Source organism: Rhinatrema bivittatum, chromosome 1 (assembly GCF_901001135.1).
Source record: "Rhinatrema bivittatum chromosome 1, aRhiBiv1.1, whole genome shotgun sequence".
Lineage (NCBI taxonomy): Eukaryota > Metazoa > Chordata > Amphibia > Gymnophiona > Rhinatrematidae > Rhinatrema > Rhinatrema bivittatum.
The window spans coordinates 43,769,472-43,793,515 of NC_042615.1; the positions used below are offsets into that span (position 1 = coordinate 43,769,472).

The 24,044-nt window shown below is 47.1% G+C and overlaps 1 protein-coding gene across 3 annotated transcripts in view; it reads right to left on the reverse strand.

Moving 5' to 3' along the window:
* The window catches only part of FREM3 (FRAS1 related extracellular matrix 3), a 345,523-nt gene that overhangs the window by 200,702 nt on the left and 120,777 nt on the right, over positions 1–24,044 (reverse strand). For all 3 annotated transcript variants that reach the window (XM_029599602.1, XM_029599686.1, XM_029599769.1), the window contains exon 5: positions 20,502–20,627. In XM_029599602.1, coding sequence (XP_029455462.1) covers positions 20,502–20,627 — 126 coding nt within the window. The remainder of the gene's footprint in view (positions 1–20,501; positions 20,628–24,044) is intronic.

The following is a 24,044-nucleotide window of genomic DNA, read 5'->3' on the forward strand; positions in this document are numbered from 1 at the left end:
CCAGCGTACTTTTGTTTGCGCCTGCTGCGCGAACAAAAGTACGCGATCACGCTCTTTTTTAAAATCTACCCCATAATGAATTCACTAATACATTTAAAGGACGTTAGACACATTCCTACTCCCACAGCAACCTAAAACTTAACTAGGAACTGATCAAAATTGAGATGAAGGCAGCAGTCCAGCAGCAAGGGGGGGCTTCCCAGTCTTTTGCACAGAGTGTCACATGTATGATTTTTTACCCACCGGTGAGAAGTTGTACATGTGCATGCGATGCAAAGAGCTCCTGGCTCTCAGAGAACGAGTCCAATCTCTGGAGGCTAGAGTGGCAGACCTGGAGGAGCTGAGGCAGACAGAGAGGTATATAGAAGAGACCTTCAGGGACATAGTAGTCAAGTCCCAACTTCAGACTGGCAGCCCTGGTGCTGCCTTGGAGGAAGAAGGTCTCATAATGGGAGAGCACCAACCAGGTGCAGCAGGAAAGGATCCTGTAGCAAGGACCTGCTCTCCAGGTGATGCATTGTCCTTTCGCACTGAGGATATCTCCCCAAGGCCTACTGCCCAGGAGGGAAGGGTTAGGTCGGCCGTCATAGTTGGCGATTCGATTATTAGGAATGTAGATAGCTGGGTGGCTGGTGGGCGTGAGGATCGCCTGGTAACATGCTTACCTGGTGCGAAGGTGGCAGACCTCACGCGTCACCTAGATAGGATTTTAGACAGTGCTGGGGAGGAGCCGGCTGTCGTGGTACATGTGGGCACCAACGACATAGGAAAATGTGGGAGGGAGGTTCTGGAAGCCAAATTTAGGCTCTTAGGTAGAAAGCTTAAATCCAGAACCTCCAGGGTAGCATTCTCTGAAATGCTCCCTGTTCCACGCACAGGTCACCAGAGGCAGGCAGAGCTCCGGAGTCTCAATGCGTGGATGAGACGCTGGTGCAAGGAAGAGGGATTCAGTTTTGTTAGGAACTGGGGAACCTTTTGGGGAAGGGGGAGTCTCTTCCGAAGGGATGGGCTCCACCTTAACCAGGGTGGAACCAGACTGCTGGCGCTAACCTTTAAAAAGGAGATAGAGCAGCTTTTAAACTAGAACAAAGGGGAAAGCCGACAGTCGCTCAGCAGCGCATGGTTCGGAGAGAGGTATCTTCAAAGGATACTAATGATGCATTAGAATTAGGGCATCCCGACAGTGAGGTTCCAATAATTAGAAAAATAGTCCAAGTGCCTGTAACTAAAAACTCAAATGAGCTAAAAAATTCTAACTTATCCCTATCAATTAAAAGGCAGAATGAAAATACAAACAAAAAACAAACTTTGAAATGTTTGTATGCTAATGCCAGAAGTCTAAGAAGTAAGATGGGAGAATTAGAATGTATAGCAGTGAATGATGACAGACTTAATTGGCATCTCAGAGACATGGTGGAAAGAGGATAACCAATGGGACAGTGCTATACCGGGGTACAAATTATATTGCAATGACAGACAGGAGCACCCGGGAGGAGGTGTGGTGCTTTATGTCCGGGATGGCATAGAGTCCAACAGGATAAACATCCTGCATGAGACTAAATACAAAATTGAATCTTTATGGGAAGAAATCCCTTGTGTGTCGGAGAAGACTATAGTGATAGGGGTATACTACCATCCACCTGGTCAAGATGGTGAGACGGCCAGTGAAATGCTAAGAGAAATTAGGGAAGCTAACCAAATTGGTAGTGCAGTAATAATGGGAGACTTCAATTACCCCAATATTGACTGGGTAAATGTATCATCGGGACACGCTAGACAGATAACGTTCCTGGATGGAATAAATGATAGCTTTATGGAGCAATTGGTTCAGGAACTGACGAGAGAGGGAGCAATTTTAGATCTAGTTCTCAGTGGAGCACAGGACTTGGTGAGAGAGGTAATGGTGGTGGGGCCGCTTGGCAATAGTGATCATAATATGATCAAATTTGATTTAATGACTGGAAAAGGAACAGTGTGCAAATACAAGGCTCTCGTGCTAAACTTTCAAAAGGGAAACTTTGATAAAATGAGAAAAATTGTTAGAAAAAAACTGAAAGGAACAGCTACAAAAGTAAAAAATGTCAAAGAGGCGTGGTCATTGTTAAAAAATACCATTCTAGAAGCACAGGCTAGATGTATTCCACACATTAAGAAAGGTGGAAAGAAGGAAAAACGATTACCGGCATGGTTAAAAGGGGAGGTGAAAGAAGCTATTTTAGCCAAAAGATCTTCATTCAAAAACTGGAAGAAGGATCCAACAGAAGAAAATAGGATAAAGCATAAATGTTGGCAAGTTAAATGTAAGACATTGATAAGAAATTGCCATGCTGGGTCAGACCAAGGGTCCATCAAGCCCAGCATCCTGTTTCCAACAGAGGCCAAACCAGGCCACAAGAACCTGGCAAGTACCCAAACACCAAGAAGATCCCATGCTACTGATGCCAGTAATAGCAGAGGCCATTCCCTAAGTCAGCTTGATTAACAGCAGTTAATAGACTTCTCCAAGAACTTATCCAAACCTTTTTTGTACCCAGCTACACTAACTGCACTAATCACATCCTCTGGCAACAAATTCCAGAGCTTAATTGTGTACTGAGTGAAAAAGAATTTTCTACGAATAGTCTTAAATGTGCTACTTGCTAACTTCATGGAGTGGCCCCTAGTCCTTCTATTATCCGAAAAGTGTAAAAAACTGATTCACATGTACTCGTTCAAGACCTCTCATGATTTTAAAGACCTCTATCATATCCCCTGTTGCACTGGAGGTGGACCCTTGAGCCGAGGTGGGGTTGATGCTACCTGTAGGAGGGATCCTACGGGTCCCCACCATCGGCAAGCAGAGAGGGCTGATGGACAGAGGCCGGCTGGTGCTTCACCAATACCAGCCCTTGTTCCCCGTGGGTTGAGCCTTTGGGTGCCGAGGTCAGCTGGACTTAGGTGGCCTCTGTCAGTGGTTGTCGATGGATGGATTGAGGTCAGCCCAGAGGCATAAACTAAGATAGTGATCAGTCTGTACTGGATGAGGCGGAGGAACACATTCTGACAGAGGGCGCCCAAACAAGAGCAGGCCGGAGCCTGAGTGACCCTTGTCCAGGACAAAGGCTGAAGAGGCATCTTGAAGCAAGCTGGGATCAGGGATGGCGGCAGGCTAAGAGAGAATTTGAAAAGAAGTTGGCTGTAGAGGCAAAAACTCACAGTAAAATCTTTTTTAAATATATCCAAAGCAGAAAGTCTGTGAGGGAGTCAGTTGGACCGTTAGATGATCGAGGAGTTAAAGGGGTACTTAGAGAAGATAAGGCCATCGCAGAAAGATTAAATGATTTCTTTGCTTCGGTGTTTACTGAAGAAGATGTTGGGGAGGTACCCGTAATGGAGAAGGTTTTCATGGGTAATGATTCAGATGGACTGAATGAAATCACGGTGAACCTAGAAGATGTGGTAGGCCTGATTGACAAACTGAAGAGTAGTAAATCACCTGGACCGGATGGTATACACCCCAGAGTTCTGAAGGAACTAAAAAATGAAATTTCAGACCTATTAGTAAAAATTTGTAACCTTTCATTAAAATCATCCATTGTACCTGAAGACTGAAGGATAGCAAATGTAACCCAAATATTTAAAAAGGGCTCCAGGGGCGATCTGGGAAACTACAGACCAATTAGCCTGACTTCAGTGCCAGGAAAAATAGTGGAAAGTGTTCTAAACATAAAAATCACAGAACATATAGAAAGACATGATTTAATGGAACAAAGTCAGCATGGCTTTACCCAGGGCAAGTCTTGCCTCACAAATCTGCATCACTTTTTTGAAGGAGTTAATAAAAACGTGGATAAAGGTGAACCGGTAGATGTAATATACTTGGATTTTCAGAAGGCGTTTGACAAAGTTCCTCATGAGAGCCTTCTAGGAAAAGTAAAAAGTCATGGGATAGGTGGCGATGTCCTTTCGTGGATTGCAAACTGGCTAAAAGACAGGAAACAGAGAGTAGGATTAAATGGACAATTTTCTCAGTGGAAGGGTGTGGGTAGTGGAGTGCCTCAGGGATCTGTATTGGGACCCTTACTTTTCAATATATTTATAAATGATCTGGAAAGAAATACGACAAGTGAGGTAATCAAATTTGCAGATGATACAAAATTGTTCAGAGTAGTTAAATCACAAGCAGATTGTGATAAATTGCAGGAAGACCTTGTGAGGCTGGAAAATTGGGCATCAAAATGGCAGATGAAATTTAATGTGGACAAGTGCAAGGTGATGCCTATAGGGAAAAATAACCCATACTATAGTTACACAATGTTAGGTTCCATATTAGGTGCTACAACCCAAGAAAGAGATCTAGGCGTCATAGTGGATAACACATTGAAATCGTCGGTTCAGTGTGCTGCGGCAGTCAAAAAAGCAAACAGAATGTTGGGAATTATTTGAAAGGGAATGTGAATAAAACGGAAAATGTCATAATGCCTCTGTATCGCTCCATGGTGAGACCGCACCTTGAATATTGTGTACAAATCTGGTCGCCGCATCTCAAAAAAGATATAATTGCGATGGAGAAGGTACAGAGAAGGGCTACCAAAATGATAAGGGGAATGGAACAGCTCCCCTATGAGGAAAGACTAAAGAGGTTAGGACTTTTCAGCTTGGAGAAGAGACGACTGAGGGGGGATATGATAGAGATGTTTAAAATTATGAGAGGTCTAGAACGGGTAGATGTGAATCGGTTATTTACTCTTTCGGATAGTAGAAAGACTAGGGGGCATTCCATGAAGTTAGCATGGGGCACATTTAAAACTAATCGGAGAAAGTTCTTTTTTACTCAACGCAAAATTAAACTCTGGAATTTGTTGCCAGAGGATGTGGTTAGTGCAGTTAGTATAGCGGTGTTTAAAAAAGGATTGGATAAGTTCTTGGAGGAGAAGTCCATTACCTGCTATTAAGTTCACTTAGAGAATAGCCACTGCCATTAGCAATGGTAACATGGAATAGACTTAGTTTTTGGGTACTTGCCAGGTTCTTATGGCCTGGATTGGCCACTGTTGGAAACAGGATGCTGGGCTTGATGGACCCTTGGTCTGACCCAGTATGGCATTTTCTTATGTTCTTATGTTCTTAAAATTACCAATGAGTTTGAGGAATGCTAATAAGGGAAGTTGGCAGAGGAAGGTGTGGTTACTTCTTCAGTCGAACAACTGGGTATACGCTATTTTTATTTACAATTTATCACCAAATCCAGGATTCATTCTTAATCTGGTTTCTCTCACAGACAAAAAATAAAAGGAAAAATAGAACTCTTTAAAGCTAATTTACTAAAGTAAATCATCTCCAGATGCTCAACGTCACTCTGTAAAAAGGAAATGCCTGGGTCCGTATTATTATTACTAGGAGATTTCTCCTGACACTTTTGTCCAACGTGTGCTTGTTTGGCCTTTTCATAGCTTCCAAGTCACACCAGTTCACTTTTCCAATTACATTCGCTTGGTTCTTCTCTTTGCATCCATGATCTGATTACAATGGCTTTAGAAGCTCAAGTTTGTTTTGTCTCTGTTTGTGACATTGGACAATGAGCAGACAAATGATGGATGATGTGATAAGCTGAGAGAACCATTCTTGAATGGAAAAATCCATCTTCTGACCAACTGCTGAAAGGATAAAAAAAATGATTCTTAGTGGAACACCAGCTAGAGATGACCTGAAACTCACAGCGTGGACAGCATGCTGAATACAGGACCCAATGTCACATTTTAACAAAGCAGCCTAAGCGTGTGTGTGTGTGCATACGTATTAAGTGATCTGCATTACTGAGCTTAGGAACAATGACACTAACTTGCAGGCTGCACAGCCTTAATTCATTGCAGAATACATGTATGGCCCGGCCTGCAACAAAAGAATAATACTAATAAAAAAAAAAAAATTAAGCTTAAGCCCCAGCAAGTCTCTGACAAAGGAACTAACAATGTTAAAATCCCTGATAAGTTAATGATCCCAGCTAGACACTGAGCCCTTCTTACCATGACAGCTCAGACAAGAGGCAAAGAAAGGAATAGAAGACTTGAAAAGGATGCCCAGGGTTGCAGTTAGAAAAAAAGAAGTTACATAACTGGGAATGTGTTCCCATTCTTCTTGTTCATGAAGCATGCAGAAGGTTGCTATCACTGGCTCTGATGAGCTGATAGACGTCTTCTACATGAAAAATAATCCTCATCCCAGTCTTCACATGTCCCCGCTCTGGGCTGCATGCCAAGTCTCTACCCCCTCCTTCTATTTCATTTACTGAAACAAAGACCTTTCCCTTCCTGTATTCATTCATTCTGCTTCCCACTACATTTCAATGCTCACTGTCAGTATTTCATGCAAGCAAGGACTGTTTTGTGGGTATCAGCCTGCATTCTCTTTTTGGGTGCCATTTTAATTCAGGTTCAGTCATAGCCAGCACTGACAGTCTGGTTACTGATCCCCCTCCTGGGGGAGTTCTGCACAATGCAGAATTTACACAGAATTCCTCACCTACATAAAATTATGCATTTAACCCACAGGATTAGGTGCAAGGACCAAGAGGCTACAGCAATGGCAGCAGAGGCCTGCATGGGCGAAAGAGAGGATAGGACAGCATCAGTATCAGCCTGTGCAGGCCAAAAGAGATGAGGGAGCAGTGATGGGTTGACCTCTGTAGGCTGGAAGAGAGTCAGGAGAGTCTGTGCTGGCCCACACAGGCCAGAAAAGAGGAGAGAGCATCTGCATTGGCCCTCACAGGCCAGATGTAATGAGGCTGCCATAACAGAAAGCAGTAAGGGGAAGGGAGTCTGGTAGAGCCAAGAGTAAGGTAAACAGCAGGCTTGGGGGAGGGGGAAATTAGGCGAGAACTGGGGTCTTGCTAAAAGGGGAGCAGGGGTCAAGAATGGGGGGAAGCAGAGAGAGTGAAAGCTCTCAGAGGTTGCGAGGATATGAGGCAAGAACTAGGGAAGAAGGAGCAGAGAGAAAGCTTGGAATAGGTTCAAGCTGGTGGGGGGGGCAGGGAGAGAAAGCTGGGGGGGAGTCAAGAGAAAAAGCTGTGGGGGAAGGGGGTCTGAGCACTGGGTGGGGTATACAGAGCCAGTTAAGGGTCATCCTTGGGGGAAAGGGTGATGGGGAAGAAATAGATGGAGAGAACTGAATGGGGGGAGTTGAACCTGGAGGGGCAGAGAAATATAGGGGGCAATCAGGAGAGAGATGGGAGAGGGGGTCAACGCTGGAGGGAAGGGAGGTAGTGAGTGAGCTGGAGGATTGACCCTTAGGGAGGTGGAGAAGAGATCAAGCCTGGGAAAAGGGTTCATATCAAAGAGGAGCTAGGAGGAAAAGTGTTGGGGAGGGTCAAGCCTGGGGAAGGGTGAAAGCATCTGGTGGTGGCCATGCCTTATGATAGGGAAATTCTGCACAAAAAAATAAAAATTATGCATCTTATGCACCTTTGTTGTATTATATTCCAAATTAATTATTACTCAAAAACAGTGATTATATTGTGTTATCTAAATCAATAGAATCTGCAGAATTTGAAAATATTGTGCCCATAAATTTTAAATATTTTGTGCAGAATTTTAAAATTTTTTCCATAGAATTCCTTCAGGTGTAGCTCATGTACATATTCCCAATTACATTCTAGGTAAAAATATCTGTCAAGCACACATAATTTCCTTAAAGGCATTTATTTTAAGATTCTGTATTTTCAAGTTCCTTGTCAATGTTAAGAGACCCCAAATGTGACCTTACATAACTGAGCTTTTGTGGAAGGCATAGCGTGACACAGAGAAGTGAGATGCATCATTCAGAAATCATACAAACAGCACTCACTATTTTAAGGTTCTTTCCCTTTAGAAAGTCTTTGCACCCTAAAAATTATTATATATTTATTAATATAAGGGAGTCACATACACTGTTCCCTCTAAACTGCACACGTGTGCGGCCGTGGACAACTTTTCTTGCAGCTACGCGCACAGCTTTTAACCCCCCCCCCCCCCCCCCACAAGCAGAAGACCTCTGAGGCCATGATGGAGCCCATCCCACCATGGCCCGAAGTGAGGAGACCGGCAGGACTGTGGTGGAGCCCATCCCACCATGGCACAAAGAAAACAAGAGGCCCCAAAACTCTGGGAGCCCCTTCTCCTTCCTGCCCACATGGCCCGGAAGAAAACAGTTGCCAAAACCACAGGGGCAGGATAGAGGAGGAGCATCGGCCTACATGCAGAAAAAGAGCAGTGTCTGTGGCAAGGCAGTCACAGATACCCATCTCACGGTGGCCAAAGTAGAGGAGGCACAGAGGTGAGAGGGAGGCTGAGGCCCTGTAGAGAGAGAGAGTTGAGAGACTGTTTATGTGAGAGACCACATGTGAGAGTGAGAGCCTATGTGTTTATGAGTGTGTGTGAGTGAGATAATATGAGGAAGGGAGCTGGAGTTTATGTATGAGAGACAGCATGTGAAAATGAGAACTGTGTGTGTGTGAGAGAGCATGTGAGTAATAGCCTGTGTGTGTGTGAGAGAGAGAGACAGCATGTAAAAATGAGATTCATGTGAGTGTATGAGAGACAGCATGTATGTGAGAGAGACCGCATGTGAGAGTAGGACCCTGTGTGTGTGTGTGTAAGTGAGAGAGAGAGAGAGAGCATGCAAGAGCCTGTGTGTGTGAGAGACAGCCTGTATGTGAGTCAGTATGTGAGAATGGGAGCCTGTGTACTCAAACGTCTGTACACAAAACCTTAAAATTCTGCAAAATTCTGCAAACTTTATATTGGTCAAAATAACACAATTTACATGACAGTCTTTAAGTAATATTCAGAACGACGTCAGTACAAATTTGCCTTTAAATTAACTATATAGACTATATCAAAATCTCAACATTCATAAATTTCTTATGTATTTCATAAACGACCTTCATAATGCCCTGCAGTGTTTTTAGGCATTACTGCTCCATCATTAGACTGCTAAAGGGCCATTTTTAATCACTGGTCGTATACTGACACAAAAATATTTTTCTTTTTTATATTATGTTAAAACTCTGTGCTATATCGTAGCACACAGAAATTCTTTAAAGCATTTGTTATTCGCTAATATTAGGTACTTCCCTTAAATGGCGGAGCTCGGTTCAGCTCTATTCAGTTTGAGTGCGAGTGTTCCTCTTGGGAAGATAGCAGAGCTTGGTCCAACGTGATCATGTTTAATGGACACAGTTCATGTGAATTCACTCTCGAATTTGAACAATCACAGTTGAAATCATCTGTACACAATCATAAATAGCCCGTCTTTCAACCAAATCACGGGCATGCGTATAAAAGCGAGATCAGATAGACGGTATAGTTAAGAGGTATCTCCAATACCGCGGGGATGTAATGATAATGCCCGCGGATGAGCAAGTCTATCCCTGGAAAGTGAGTATAAAAATAGAAGCTCCGTAAATGTAGTTGTGATACAGTCTCTGTTGTCGTAGAATCAATATGAACTGAAATCGAGAAATAATCCCTTGGAACCCGGAGTACCGGAATACAAACTTGATATCAGAGAGGTCCCTGAGGCAGCTGGGATGTGAAACGTGATCACGTTGGACTGAGCTCTGCTATCTTCCTAAGAGGAAAACTCGTATTCAAACTGAATAGAGCTGAACAGAGCTCCGCCATTTAAGGGAAGTACCTAATATTGGCGAATAACAATTGCTTTAAAGAATTTCTGTGTGCTATGATATAGCACCGAGTTTTAACATAATATAAAAAAGAAAAAAGAAAAATATTTTTGAGTGTCAGTATACAACCAATGATTGAAAATGGCCCTTTAGCAGTCTAATGATGGAGCAGTAATGCCCAAAAACACTGCAGGGCATTATGAAGGTCGTTTATGAAATACATAAGTAATTTATGAATGTCGGGATTTTGATATAGTCTATATAGTTAATTTAAAGGCAAATTTGTATTGACCGTTCTGAATATTTAACAGCACAATCATCAAAAACGTAAAAAGAGAATCTCACTATTTAGTCTTTAAGTAATTACATTTTAAATTAATACTGAAAAACGTTATTACTTAAAGATGCAGAATTTTAAATATTTTGAGCAGAATTTCCCTAGAAATTCACTGTAAGAATGTCCCTTCCACTCGCTCTCTACTCCCCTGGCCACTTTGCCCACTCGGGCCCCAACTCCTCCACTTGCCAGTATCTCTCCCCTCTACCTCTAGGCTCAACCCCTTCCACTCTATCGCCAGTCCCAGAGTTTGACCCCGTTCTCAGTACTGCCCCTCACACAGGCTCCCTCTGTCCCTCCCTCTCTCACACGTATGGTCCCTTTCTCTAATACACATACACACACCTTCATACAGGCTCCCTCATTCTCTCACACACACACACACACACACACATCCCCTTATACAGGGCACTCTTTCTTGCATTCACACCCACACAAGCTCCCTTTCTCTCTCACACATACATCCTCACACCCGCTACCTATGTCTCTCTCTCATGCACCCCTTCACACAGGCTCTGTCTCACACATACACAATCCCTTCACACAAGTTAGCACCCTCACATACACACAATCCCTTTTTCATACACACAAGCCCCCAATCTCTCACACACATACACACTCCTTCACAATCTCCTCTTATAGGATCCCTCTCTCTGAAACCCACACTCAAGCATCCCCCCCTGCTCTCTTACCTTCCCCATGCTCTCTCTCACACCCTCCTGCTCTCTCTCCCCCTCCCCTCCCTCCCTTCTCTCTCTCAGACACACACACACACACACACACACACACACACACATTCTCTCTCACCGGGGCCTTCCATCTTCGCCACAAGCGGAGCACACTCCGTTCATGGCATATGGGGACCTTCCATCTTCGCCGCAAACGGCGAACAGGGGCCTTCATCTTTGCCGCGAATGGCGCGCTGGGGCCTTCATCTACACCGTGAACGGAGCAAGACCCGCGGCACACGCACGACACACTCCATTCGTAGCTTGCCGGGGTCTTCTCTGCTATGATCTGTGCAGAATAAGAAATTAGGTCTTACCTTTGATAATTTTCGTTCCTGTAGTACCACGGATCAATCCAGACTCCTGGGTTTTGCCCCACCTCTAGCAGATGGAGACAGAAGTTTACAAACAAAACTCCGCCTTATCTAGGCTGGTGCCACCTACAGTCTGGCAGTATTACTTTTGTCAAAGCAGAATGGAACCCCAAACAAAACACCAAATGAACTATCTACAGTAACCTAACAGTAACCGGGTCAACAACCCCAAAATGGGAACAGAACCTGAGCCACCGATAATAGGACAAAGAAGATTGAGCTGAGTATGAGAGAAAAAAAAAACCAGTATGGACTCTCCCTTGTCATAACAGAATAAATGGGCGGGACTCTGGACTGATCCGTGGTACTACAGGAACGAAAATTATCAAAGGTAAGACCTAATTTTTTTTTCCCTGTACATACCCGGATCAGTCCAGACTCCTGGGATGTACCAGAGCTGCCTTAAATGGGATGGGATCCGGAGAGTCCCGCTCTGAGCACTCCTGCCCCAAAGTCCCCGCTGCCTGGAGCCTGAACATCCAGGCGATAATGCCGGGCGAATGTATGTAAGGACTTCCACGTCGCTGCCCTACAAATCTCCTCTGGGATATATGGTGACATTCCGCCCAGGACGCAGCCTGGGAACGTGTAGAGTGTGCCTTGAGACCCATCGGAGAAGACCTACCCTGCAACAGATACGCAGAACTGATAGCCTCTTTCAACCAACAAGCAATAGTGGTCTTGGAGGCCTCCTTTCCCCGATGAGGTCCGCTCCACAGGACAAACAGATGGTCTGATTCCCGGAAGGGGTTAGTAACCTCCAGGTAATGCAACAGCGTCCGACGGACATCCAACCGGCACAACTCCTTGGCCAAAGGATCCGCCCTATCCAAATCTATAAATGCAGGTAGTTCCACAGTTTGATTAAGATGAAAGGCAGATACTACCTTAGGTAGAAAAGAAGGAACTGTACAAAGCGACACCCCCGACTCCAAGATTCGCAAAAAAGGCTCCCGACAAGACAAAGCTTGAAGCTCGGAAACTCGCCTTGCCGAGACAATGGCCACCAAAAAGACCACCTTTAGCGTCAAATCTTTGAGGGTGGACTTGCGAAGAGACTCAAAGGGAGCGCCTCACAACGCCTTCAATACCAGATTCAGATTCCAGGAAGGACAAGGGCTACGTAACGGAGGATGTAAATGCTTAGCACCTCGAAGAAACTGAATCACGTCCGGATGCGATGACAAAGACACACCTTGTACCCGACTGCGCAACGACATCAGGGCCGCCACCTGAACCTGTAGGGAACTATACGATAGCCCCTTTGCCAAGCCATCCTGGAGAAAGCGTAAGACCTCGGGCACGGCCGCACAAGTAGGCACCACATCTTCATCCAGACACCACGTCTCAAACACTTTCCAGACCCGCACGTAAGATAAGGACGTAGAAGTCTTGCGGGACCTCAAAAGGGTGGTTACTACCGCATCTGAATAACCTCTGGATTTCAGCCTTCTCCTCTCAAAAGCCATGCCGCTAGACAGAAGCGTTCGACCTGGTCGAAACAAACGGGTCCCTGATGAAGAAGATCTGGTACATAGGGGAACCGAATGGGATCCTCGAGCACGAGGTTCCGGAGATCCGCAAACCAAGGGCGACGCGGCCATTCGGGCGCTACGAACACCACCGGTGACGGATGCAACTCTATGCGCCGTAGCATCTGGCCGATGAGCGGCCACGGCGGGAAGACATAAAGGAGCACATCCGACGGCCATGGCAACAGCAGAGCATCCACGCCCTCCGCTCCCGTTTCCCTGCGACGAGCGAAGAAGCGCGGAGCCTTGGAATTCTTGAATGTCGCCATAAGATCTAGTGCAGGCGTCCCCCACCTGGTACAGATGAGTTGAAATGCGACGTCCGCGAGTTCCCATTCTCCGGGGTCCAGGCGATTGCGACTGAAGAAATCCGCCTGAATGTTCTCTACTCCGGCAATGTGAGACGCCGCAATACTGTCCAAGTGACGTTCCGCCCACTCCATCAACTGTCGGGCTTCGCATGCAACTGGTTGACTCCTGGTTCCCCCCTGATGATTGATGTAGGCTACCGTGGTCGCATTGTCGGACAATATTCTGACCGACTTGCCCCGAATCAGGGGAAAGAAGGCCTGAAGAGCCAGGCGGACTGCCCTGGTTTCCAGACGATTGATGGACCAAGTCGCTTCCTGTGGGGACCAGACTCCCTGCACCGACTTTCGGAGACAAACTGCTCCCCACCCGTACAAGCTGGCATCCGTGGTGACCACTGTCCAGGAGGGAACCGTCAACGGCATTCCGCGGCTCAAATTGTCCGGACTTAGCCACCAAGCCATGCTGGCCCGCGCTGACTGTGTGAGCGGTAAAGGTAGATGAAACTGCTCCGACACCGGATTCCACCGGGAAAGCAAAGCTAACTGTAAGGATCGAATATGAGCGAAAGCCAAGGGCACCAATTCCAACGTTGAAGTCATGGACCCCACCATCTGGAGGTAGTCCCAGACAATTGGCATGGGCTTGGTTAACAAACACTGGGCCTGTCCCTGCAACTTGAACATGCGGTCCTGTGTGACGGACACCATGCCCCGACGAGTGTCGAACAAGGCTCCCAAAAACTCCAGAGACTGAGACGGAATCAGATGACTTTTGGATGTATTGATCACCCAGCCGAGCTTTTGCAACAAGTCGATCACTCGGTGAACTTCTTCCTGACAAAGCCGTTCCGACTTTGCCCGAATCAGCCAATCGTCCACATACAGGTGCACTAGGTATCCTTCCCTGCGAAGGTGTGCTGCTACCACCACCATAATCTTGGTGAACGTGCACGGGGTGGTGGCCAGACCGAACGGTAACGCCTGAAACTGGAAATGTTGCCCCATCACAGCGAACCTGAGGTAACGCTGGTGTTCTGCCCGGATTCCGATATGAAGATACGCTTCTGTGAGATCCAGAGATGCTAGAAACTCCCCTTGTCTCACTGAAGCGATGACGGATCGTAGAGTCTCCATCCGAAAACGAGGTACTCGCAGGCACTTGTTGACACTGTTTAGATCGAGAATCGGACGAAACGTTCCTTCCTTCTATGGAACCACAAAATAAATGGAATACCGACCTCTGCGAAGATCGTGCGGTGGAACTGGTACAATCGCGCCTAGATCACGCAGACGCCGTAATGTCTCCCGTACCGCTCGACATTTTTCTGAAAAACTGCAAGGTGATACCAGGAAACACTGGCAGGGCCGACGTGCAAAATCTAACGCGTAACCTTGACTTATCACCTCTAGGACCCATTGATCCGAGGTGATCCTGGTCCACTCCTCGTAAAACCATGCTAACCTGCCGCCGACCACTGGAACCGAGGAGTGGACCGGCTGCACATCATTGCGAAGGCTTACCACTCTGTGGACCTGCACCTGCCCCTGGCCGGCAAACCTGCGCCCGCGAAAGGACTGCGAGTAGGACTGCTGCCGGTTGGCACTGTGCCGAAAGGAGGATGCCGACCCCCGCGAGGTGCGAGGCCTGTGTCCACCCCGAAAACGGGACCGCGATGACGGGCCCCCTCGAGACCGAGTTCTATCCTCTGGCAAGCGATGTATTTTGTTCTCGCCCAGCGACTATCAAATCCTCCAGTTCTTTTCCAAACAATAACTTGCCCTTAAATGGCAGAGACCTTAGCCGCGCTTTAGAAGTCACGTCCGCCGCCCAATGGCGTAGCCACAACAAACGACGTGCCGATACCGCCGACACCATGGAACGCGCCGACGTGCGAAGTAGATCATAAAAAGCATCTGCACTATAGGTGATCACCACCTCTAAGCGTCCCGCCTGTAGTGCTTCCTCCTGAGAAAGGGATTCATTGGCCAACTGCTGAACCCACCGAAGACCCGCACGTAATGAGAAATTGCTGCATATAGCCGCACGGATTCCGAGCGCGGAGACTTCGAATATCTTTTTAAGCTGTATCTCCAGCTTACGATCCTGCAAATCCTTAAGGGCCGTTCCACCGGTCACCGGGATGGTGGTCCTCTTTGTGACCGCCGCTACCGCCGAATCTATCTTAGGGATCTTCAGCAGCTCTAGCGCGTCCTCAGGCAAAGGGTAGAGCTTATCCATAGCTTTAGCTACCTTAAGCCCCAAATCTGGGGTATCCCATTCCTTGAAAAGCAAATCCGATGCTGAGAAATGCAATGGGAAGGCAGACGGTGGACCCCTCAGTCCCAAAACTACCGGGTCTGTTACCCCCAGTCTGGACTCTGCATGAGGCAACTATGCCTAATTCCCCTAGAATTGCAGGGATCAGGGGCCCTAACTCATCCCATCGGAACAACCGAACCACCTTGGGGTCATCCCCCTCTGTCCCATGGGAAACGCTCCGGCCCCCTGGTAGCTGCTCACCGTCCCCCTCAATCCCCCTTGGAGGCTGGGAGGGAAGATCCTGGTCCATTAGCTGCTCATCTGGATCATCGGTGTCCGTGGAAGTATCAGGATCCCCCCGGGGGGCCCCTAGCCTGAGAGGCCGGGGCTTCCCAACAGGATCCGACACTTGGATGGGCCGGGGCCGCTTTCCGGACTCCCCTGCCGGGACTGGGTCCTGAGATCCCCAAGACCTCTTTCTAGCCAGCCTGCATGCTTTAAAAGCCTTGTGCATAACCAACACAAACTCAGACGAAAAAGAATCAGATGAGTCGTCCCCAGTGTCCCCATCAGGGACCTCTAAATCACTGGAACAGGGTGACCTCGCAGGCTTGTCCCCCTCAGGCTTGTCCCCCTCAGGGACCCTGTGTTGTGGAGACAAGCGCGGCGGGGAGTCTTCCCCCCCACCCCCGGATCCGATGGGGGTGCAGGAACCGCGGGTCCCGATGCCAACAAAATGGCCGCCGTTCTCGCCGCCACTGGCCCCAAGCCCAAAATGGCGCCCGTTCCCGCACTCCACGGGGACAGGCCTACTCCGGCTCCGGACTTGCTCCCCGGAGCTGCGGCTCGAAACGGCGCTCTTCCCCGTGCTCCCTCCAAACTAACTAGGCTTCAGCACAGACTGTAGGTTTTGCACCCTCTCCACCTGCTAGGAGACAGAAGAATACTGCCAGACTGTAGGTGGCACCAGCCTAGATAAGGCGGAGTTTTGTTTGTAAACTTCTGTCTCCATCTGCTAGAGGGGGGGCAAAACCCAGGAGTCTGGACTGATCCAGGTACGTACAGGGAATTGGCAATTCTGCGCAGGGGGGGAATTCTGCGCAAATTCTGCTCTCTGCAGTAGTGCAGAATTCCCTCAGGACTACCTGTGTGTGAGAAAGCATGTGAGAGTGAGAGTGTGTGTGTCTGTGTGAGAGAGAGAGAGACAGTGTGTGAGAATGAGAGCCTGAGTGTGTGTTTGAGAGAGGAATGGAAGAAGACAGGTAGAGAAAGAAGAAACAAGAAAAAAAAGACCCTGTAAAAAGAATTGGTAAAAGACTGAGAAAGAGAATGTGGAAAAAAAAAGCCTGGGACCAACTGATTAGAAAAATAAGATCAGACAACAAAGGTAAAAATTATTTTGAATTTTTAGCGATTTTCATATGTTAACTTGGGAATGTGCATTATATATTTGTATTTTGTTCTCTCTTCAGTATTCCACTGTTCAGTCTGGTTTCTCGGTCTCCATGCTTCTCTTACCTCCTCTTTCTGCCACTGACGCCGATCCTACCTGGTTCACAGCTGTTTGAACTGCATGGAACTTTATCAATTTCTATAGCGCACTGTGTGGTTCAAACAGCTGACCTGAGCTGTGAACTGCATGGGCAGGAAAGGTGACAGCAGAAGCAGGATAGAGAATTGCTGGGCCCGCCTTACAACCAACTGCGCTCTCCTGCTGTCAGCTGGGATCAGTCTGCCCGGGGACTGGTGGGCCCAAAATGAATACTTGCACCAGGGATCATTGCTCCATTGCTGGTTGGAATTCTGCCGGTCCAAAAGGACTGTTGTGTCAAACTGGTCTCTTATTAAATGCTCCAATGAGAAAGAGATGGGTTAAGGCGAGATGGAAAAGGAAATAAGATGTCATGATCAGAATTTGTAATACGTCATCAAGAGCTAAGTTCCGCAGTAGAGTCATTCATTTCTCAAACATAACTGCTGAATCAGAGGTTTTGCTGGTTCACAATAGTGACATCACTTTTATGCTAGCAATTATTATACCAGAAACAAGAGGAAGCATGCTCGGCATATCTTAGGTACTACTGGGAAACAGAGAATTCAGCTCTATTGCCCAAGAAAAAAATAGAGCAAAGTTTCTCATTGTCGCAGATGGCTTTGCCTAAAAAGAAAATTGCTAAAGTCTTGCAAGTGAACCTGCTAACTCTCTGTCAGGCCACTGGATGCGTGTTTTCCCTTACCCTTTATTCAGTAAGGAGCCGAAAACGCACGTCCAATCCGCCGAACCTAATAGCGCCTGCAACATGCAAATGCATGTTGATGGCCCTATTAGGTATTCTCACGCAATACAGAAAGTAAAATGTGCAGTCAAGCCGCACATTTTGCTTTCAGAAATTAATGCCTACCCAAAGGTAGGCGCTAATTTCTTCAGGCACTGGGAAAGTGCACAGAAAAGCAGTAAAAACTGCTTTTCTGTGCACCCTCCGACTTAATACCATGGCGATATTAAGTCGGAGGTCCCGAAACTTTCCAAAAGAAAAAAAAATTGAAGTCGACCAGCGGCTGTCGGGCCGAAAACCAGACGCTCAATTTTGCCGGTGTCCGGTTTCCGAGCCCGTGGATGTCAGTGACCTCGAGAACCGACGCTGGCAAAATTGAGCGTCGGCTGTCAAACCCGCTGACAGCCGCCGCTCCGGTCCAAGAGGAGGCGCTAGGGACGCGCTAGTGTTCATAGCGCCTCCTTTTGCCCGTTTTTACTGCCATGCCTCATTTAAATACAGAATCGCGCACACAGGAAAGTGGCCTGTGTGCGCGCCGGGATGCCCGCTCTCCCGCGGACTTTACTGAATCAGCCCGTGTGTAAGGATCATGCTATATTTTATGCTGTGGCAGACATGGCTGCAAAAAAAGAGGTTATTTTTCACCTATTATTGTACCATGTCAGAACAAGAAAGTGTCTAAATCCATAGGGGAAGATTTTATAAGAAGCATGCGGGCGTACTTTTGTTCGCACAACCCTGCGCAAACAAGAGTACGCCGGATTTTAATAGATACGCGCGTATCTTCTAAAATCCGGGGTCGGCGCGTGCAAGAGGGTGAACATTTGTGCACCTTGCGCGCGCCGAGCCCTGCGCGCGCTGCCTGTTCCTCCGAGGGAATTTTTTTTTGCTCCCCCCCCACCTTTCCCTCCCTTCCCCTACCTAACCCACCCCCCAGCCCTAACTAAATTGCCCCCCCCCCACCTTTATTTTAAAAGTTATGCCTGCCCAAGGCAGGTGTAACTCGAGTGTGCCGGCTGGCTGCCGGCGCGCCCTTCCCTGGCCCGGGAGCAGTTTCTGAGGCCTCGGCCACGTCCCCTGGCCGGCACCACACCCCTGACATGCCCCCGACATGCCCCCCAAGCAAAGCCCCGGGACTTGCGCACGTCCCAGGGTTTTGCGCGCGCCGGCAGCCTATGCAACATAGGCTCAGCACGCGCAGGTGGAGCTTGGGGCAGGTTTTCGGGGGGGGGGGTACGCATGTATCTTATGTGCGTACCCCTTTGAAAATCTGCCCCATAATGCATTAGGACAATTGAAACGCACCACATGCCCGTTTGACCCATGCCAATCCTGGCTGATAAGATCATCCTGGAGGAGCTTGACTGAGGGGTTAAGTGAGATAAGAATAAAAGAAAAAAAAACATAATTACAAATTATAAATATAGCCAATCATGTTATCCACTGAAGGACCTCCTATCACTCTGCAAATCAGATAGCTGACAGACAAAAAGACAAAGAAAATTTTAAGTTACAGCAACCTTATTTCGTAGTACTCTTCTTCTAAATGAGAAGGGTCAAAAAACACAAAGGGGTAGATTTTCTAATGAGCGCATGCTCGTCCACGTGCGTGTGCTTCCTGGTGCACACGCATGGACATGCCGATTTTCTAACATGCGCATGTTAGAAAATACGTTCGCCACGTACACGAGCACGCCGGATTTTATAATTCACGTGCGTATTTGCGGGCCACACGCGCAAGGGGGTAGACTTTCGCAATTTCTGCACGGCAACGCATCCCAGTCCACTCCAATTAAGGAGTGGACTGGGAAGGAACTTCCCTACCCCCCTGACTAAATTCCCTCCCTCTTCCCCACTCCTCCTCACCCCCTAAACCCTACTTTTTTCTTTTCTTTCCTTTGTTTGACAACTTACTTCCACTCCCAAGCTGAAGTAAGTTGTGCGCGCTGGCAACTGGCCAGCAAGCGAATCTTTGGGACAGCCATCAATAGCGCTGTCCCGGCCTGCCCCCCGTCCTGCTCCTCCCCACCCAGAACACGCTCCCCCCAGCCCGCTCCTTCCAGTAAGCCTGGCACTTGTGCGCGTACTGGCCTTTACGTGCGTGGCCATGCCTCTTCGAAAATTCGCCTGGCACGCACAAGGCCCGGCCACGCACATAAAGGCCGGGAATTACAAGCATAGGGCTTTCAAAATATACCCTAAATTTATCCCCTTTATAGCAAACAAGACATTTACAGGGAAATTTAAAAAAGAATGAGACACCACCCCCCCCCCTAGTTCAGTCACTCACTGCGGAAACTGAAGGAAAACTTTCCTCCTAAGTTTGTGACTCACGCCATACCAGGGGAAAAAAAAAATCAGATTGCCTGACCACAAAAAGGTATTAATCTAACTTTAAAGCATAGTTTGATCACCAGGTTTTTCCACATCTCTTGAGCCAGGACCGTTTGGAACAGAATTCTGAACAGGGATTGGTCAGTTCTCAGTGAAAGAACCAATCCTGGCACAAATGAAGTGAATAAATGAATATCTAAGTGTTGACACAGCTAACAGCTACAGGCACTTACATACTCACCCACGGGAAGAGAAATGAGCCTCTCCTTCTCCCATTGGGGTAGAGGGAGGCTTCTGAGAGAGCTTGGAGGGAGGCAGAAGGTGCCTGACCTTTTTAAGACGGGAGGAGGAAGGATAGGACTGATCAGCCCTCAACATTTTTTAAATTTTGGTGAAAGCAGAGGGCGGAATGAACTGCTCAATCCTTGTCATTTTTTTCTAAATATTCAGTAAGCTAGGGAGTGGCAGAATTAGATGGGTAACTCTAGTCGAGCATATTCAGTAGAAGATAAATTGCATTGAATATTTAGCTCAGCTTATCCAGGTAACTTTGCCTGGATAACTTTGCCGCTCATCAGCTTACTGAATATTGACCCCAATATGATTAGAGAGTAAGAGACTGAAACGGAGATTAAATCTACATTAATATGTCCACAGAAGATTCTAAGCTGTGGACCTCTCAGTTTTCCTAACACAAAGTTTACTGTACCTTGATGTGTAGAACAAATAACCATGAGTTCTTGGCGGACATCTCCAGATCTCTTAACAGGGATCATGAGCTCCCCGATATCCTCCTCAATTTTATACTCCGATTGAGGAATGTAGACAGTGGATTCTAGAATAGAGAGAAGCACCTTTGAGCCAGTTCTGACCATGTGAACTCAAGACTGACCAATAATGCAAAACATAACTCAAAACTTCCTTATGGAGAAATACATTACCTCTTCAAAATCCTGTCATCACACCTCACTGGAAATTGCATAAGGATTTTGTGCTGGGTTTTAAAGTGATCCACTAGTGTAGATGACGGTGCAAGAATGCTTTGCCATGCATTTGATTCAGAACTGGGCAGTCTCAGTTTTACTCGTGTTTTTGTTAAGCGCCCCACAATGCTTTGTGTTTTTGAACAGCCTGGTAGTTCATCAAGATAATGTTTGTACATCATCGGGTATAATTATTAGATAGCATGAGGTTGAACTCAAGCATGCATGGGATAGACACAAAGGGACCTTAGAGGTGAAGGGAGGAAGACGACTACAGATCAAGTAATATAATTTATTAATTTACATAACATCTTTCCAGAAATATCTGCCCAAGGTGGGCAATAGAAAGCCTCTACCATCAGGTGCAACACATAATCACAAAAATTAAAAACAGATCTGTGACAGCAAAGAAGACAGGTAGAAATGAACAGAGTGGGCAGTCTGAATGGTTCTTTTCTGCTGACATTTTCTCTGTTTATATAAGCTTCCCTTTCATGAGTGTCTGGCTTAAGAAAAATAAAAAATTTAATTTACTTACACTGAAAGCCAGTAGATTTATAGGAGGAAATGTAGATTATCATGACCATTACAGATACATGTCCAGCTGCCAAATGGGTAAGTAATCTAAGGGCAGTGAGTCCCAAGTTATTCTCAAACTCTGAAGTAAGTTTTCAAAGGGGATTCAAATGTAATAGTATAAATGCACATAAGTAGCATATACTCGTGAATATGCTATTTTATAAACATCAGAGGTACATGCATATTTTCCATTTTGCGCGTTCATTTTAGCAATGGGAAAAAAAAGGGCGAGCTGGGGCATTCCGGGGAGCGGTTCCAAAGTATGTGTGGTTGCTACTATTTTGTAGGAGGTATATGCGAATACATTACCAAAACATTTGTGCACTTTTACGCCTACTAATTGACTGATGTAAATGAACTCGGATTTGTCTGTTGGCTGCAGTTTTTGGTGAGAGGACTCACTGAATTGGTGGGGGCTCAAGGTGAGCAAGGTAAGCAAACTGAAGACACACTGGGTGAACTGACAGAGATAGTGGCGAACTGGTGAATTCAAGCACATGCACAAGTATTTTCAAAATGCACATACTTTAGTTTGGATTTCCTAGGAGGAAGCACTTAAATCTTGAAACAAAAAAAATTCCTGGAAGGTTAACCTATTATTGGCTGTTTATACTATGTGTGAGTTTTAAGGTTAATATTTGTTTGCCAGTGTTAGAATTGTTTATGAAGTGGAAGAATAGATTTTGATTCTCTAAGGGGGTCAATTAAGCTAGATACTTCACTTAGATGCAGCTCCAGCACTGCTCTCTACATCAATGGTGGGGATGGAAGGTAACTAGAACCAAAATGTTACTAATAAGGGCCAAGAGTAACAGATAAGTATGAGAAAAAAAATAATTGTGAAAGCTTGCTGGGCAGACTGGATGGGCCGTTTGGTCTTCTTCTGCCGTCATTTCTATGTTTCTATTTTCCAACTCGTTAATGCATGGTGCGATGCTAATTTTTAAAAAGGAAGAGATTCGGTGTGGGACTTTTGTAAAAGTAGGCTACAAATTTTGTTTTGGGGAGGGAGAGAGAGAGAGAGAGAGATTGACTTGTAGTAGGTAGCTGTTTATGCTACTATGGGAGGCCCACCTAGTAACTGGAGGTGAGGTTTAGGTAGCAGTGTAGGGGTTAGGGGCCACTTTGACATGCAGAGTGAGATGTATGAACAGAACAGTGCACTCTTGTGAAGATTTGATGTCTTTCAGAGTGTGGAAACTCACACAACGATGAGATTTGTACAATGTTCTCTCAACCTAGTTTGATGGAGGCTCTACCTCTCTCTCTCTTTCTCCCCCCCCCGGTGGTTGCAGGTAGGAAATGCAATAATTGTGGTATTATTGCAAAAAGTTAACACATTTTGCAGTAATACCTATGCGAAGTACTAAGATAACACGCTTTGGGGCGGATTTTAAAAGGGTTACGCGCGCCGAGCCTATTTTGCACAGGCCCAGCGACAAGCGCATGTCCCAGGGCTTGAAAAAAGGGTGGGGAGTGGGAGGTCTGGGGGCGGGGCGGAGGCCTCCGGCACAGCGACTATGCCGGGGGATTGCACGCCGGCACTTGGCCGGCGCACGCAACCTACGCCTGCCCAGAGGCAGGCGTAAATAAAAAAATAAAGGTAGGGGGGGATTTAGGTAGGGCTGGGGGGCTTGTTAGATAGGGGAAGGTGGGGGGGGGGGGGCGGGGGCAGAAGCGGAAGGAAAGTGGAAGGAAAGTTCCCTCAAATGCCGCTCTGATTTTGGCCTCGGAGGGAACGGGGAAAGCCATCGGGGTTCCCCCTAGGGCTCGGCGCGTGCAAGGTGCACAAGTGTGCACCCACTTGTGTGCGCCGACCCCAGATTTTATAACATGTGTGAGGCTGCACGCGCATGTTATAAAATCGGGTGTAGATTTGTGCACGCCGGGTTGCGCGCACAAATCTATGCACTCGGCCGGCACGCACAACCTACGCCTGCCCAGAGGCAGGCATAAATAATAAAACAAAGGTAGGGGAGGGATTTAGATAGGGCTGGGGGGGGGGGGGGCAGGTTAGATAGGGAAAGGGAGGGGAAGGTGGGGGGGGGGGGCGGAAGGAAAGTTCCCTCCGAGGCGGCCTCGGAGGGAACGGGGAAAGCCATAGTGGCTCCCCTGGGGCTCGGTACGCGTAAGGTGCACAAGTGTGCACCCCCTTGCGTGTGCTGATCCTGGAGTTTATAACATGCGCGCGGGTGCTTGCACATTTATAAAATCGGGCGTAGATTTGTGCGTGCCGGGTTGCGTGAACAAATCTACGCCCGCGCGAAGGTTACAAAATCTGGCCCACAATGTTTTGAAAAATAATCAAATAGATTTTAAAAAGACGCATAATAAATAAACTTAAAAGCCCTGAACACATTTAATCAGCCCGGAGCTAGGGGACGCAACTAGACTACCAGAGAGTCTTCTTTTTAAATAGGTAGGGAACTTGGGGGAGGGACGAGAGGGGATACATCACAGCCACTCGGCACAGACTGGGTTTCTCTTCAGCCACAGCTGGATAGGATTCACCCACTGTCACGTGACCCATGCTGGGACTCTCTTCGGCCACTGTGGGATGGGATCTGCCATGGCTATACCGAGACTCTCTTATTCTGCCATAGCAACGCTGGGAGTCTCTTCAGCCGTGGTTGGATGGGTGATGCTGGCAGTGCCCAGGGTGTCCCCATCTCATTGCACCCCTGACAATT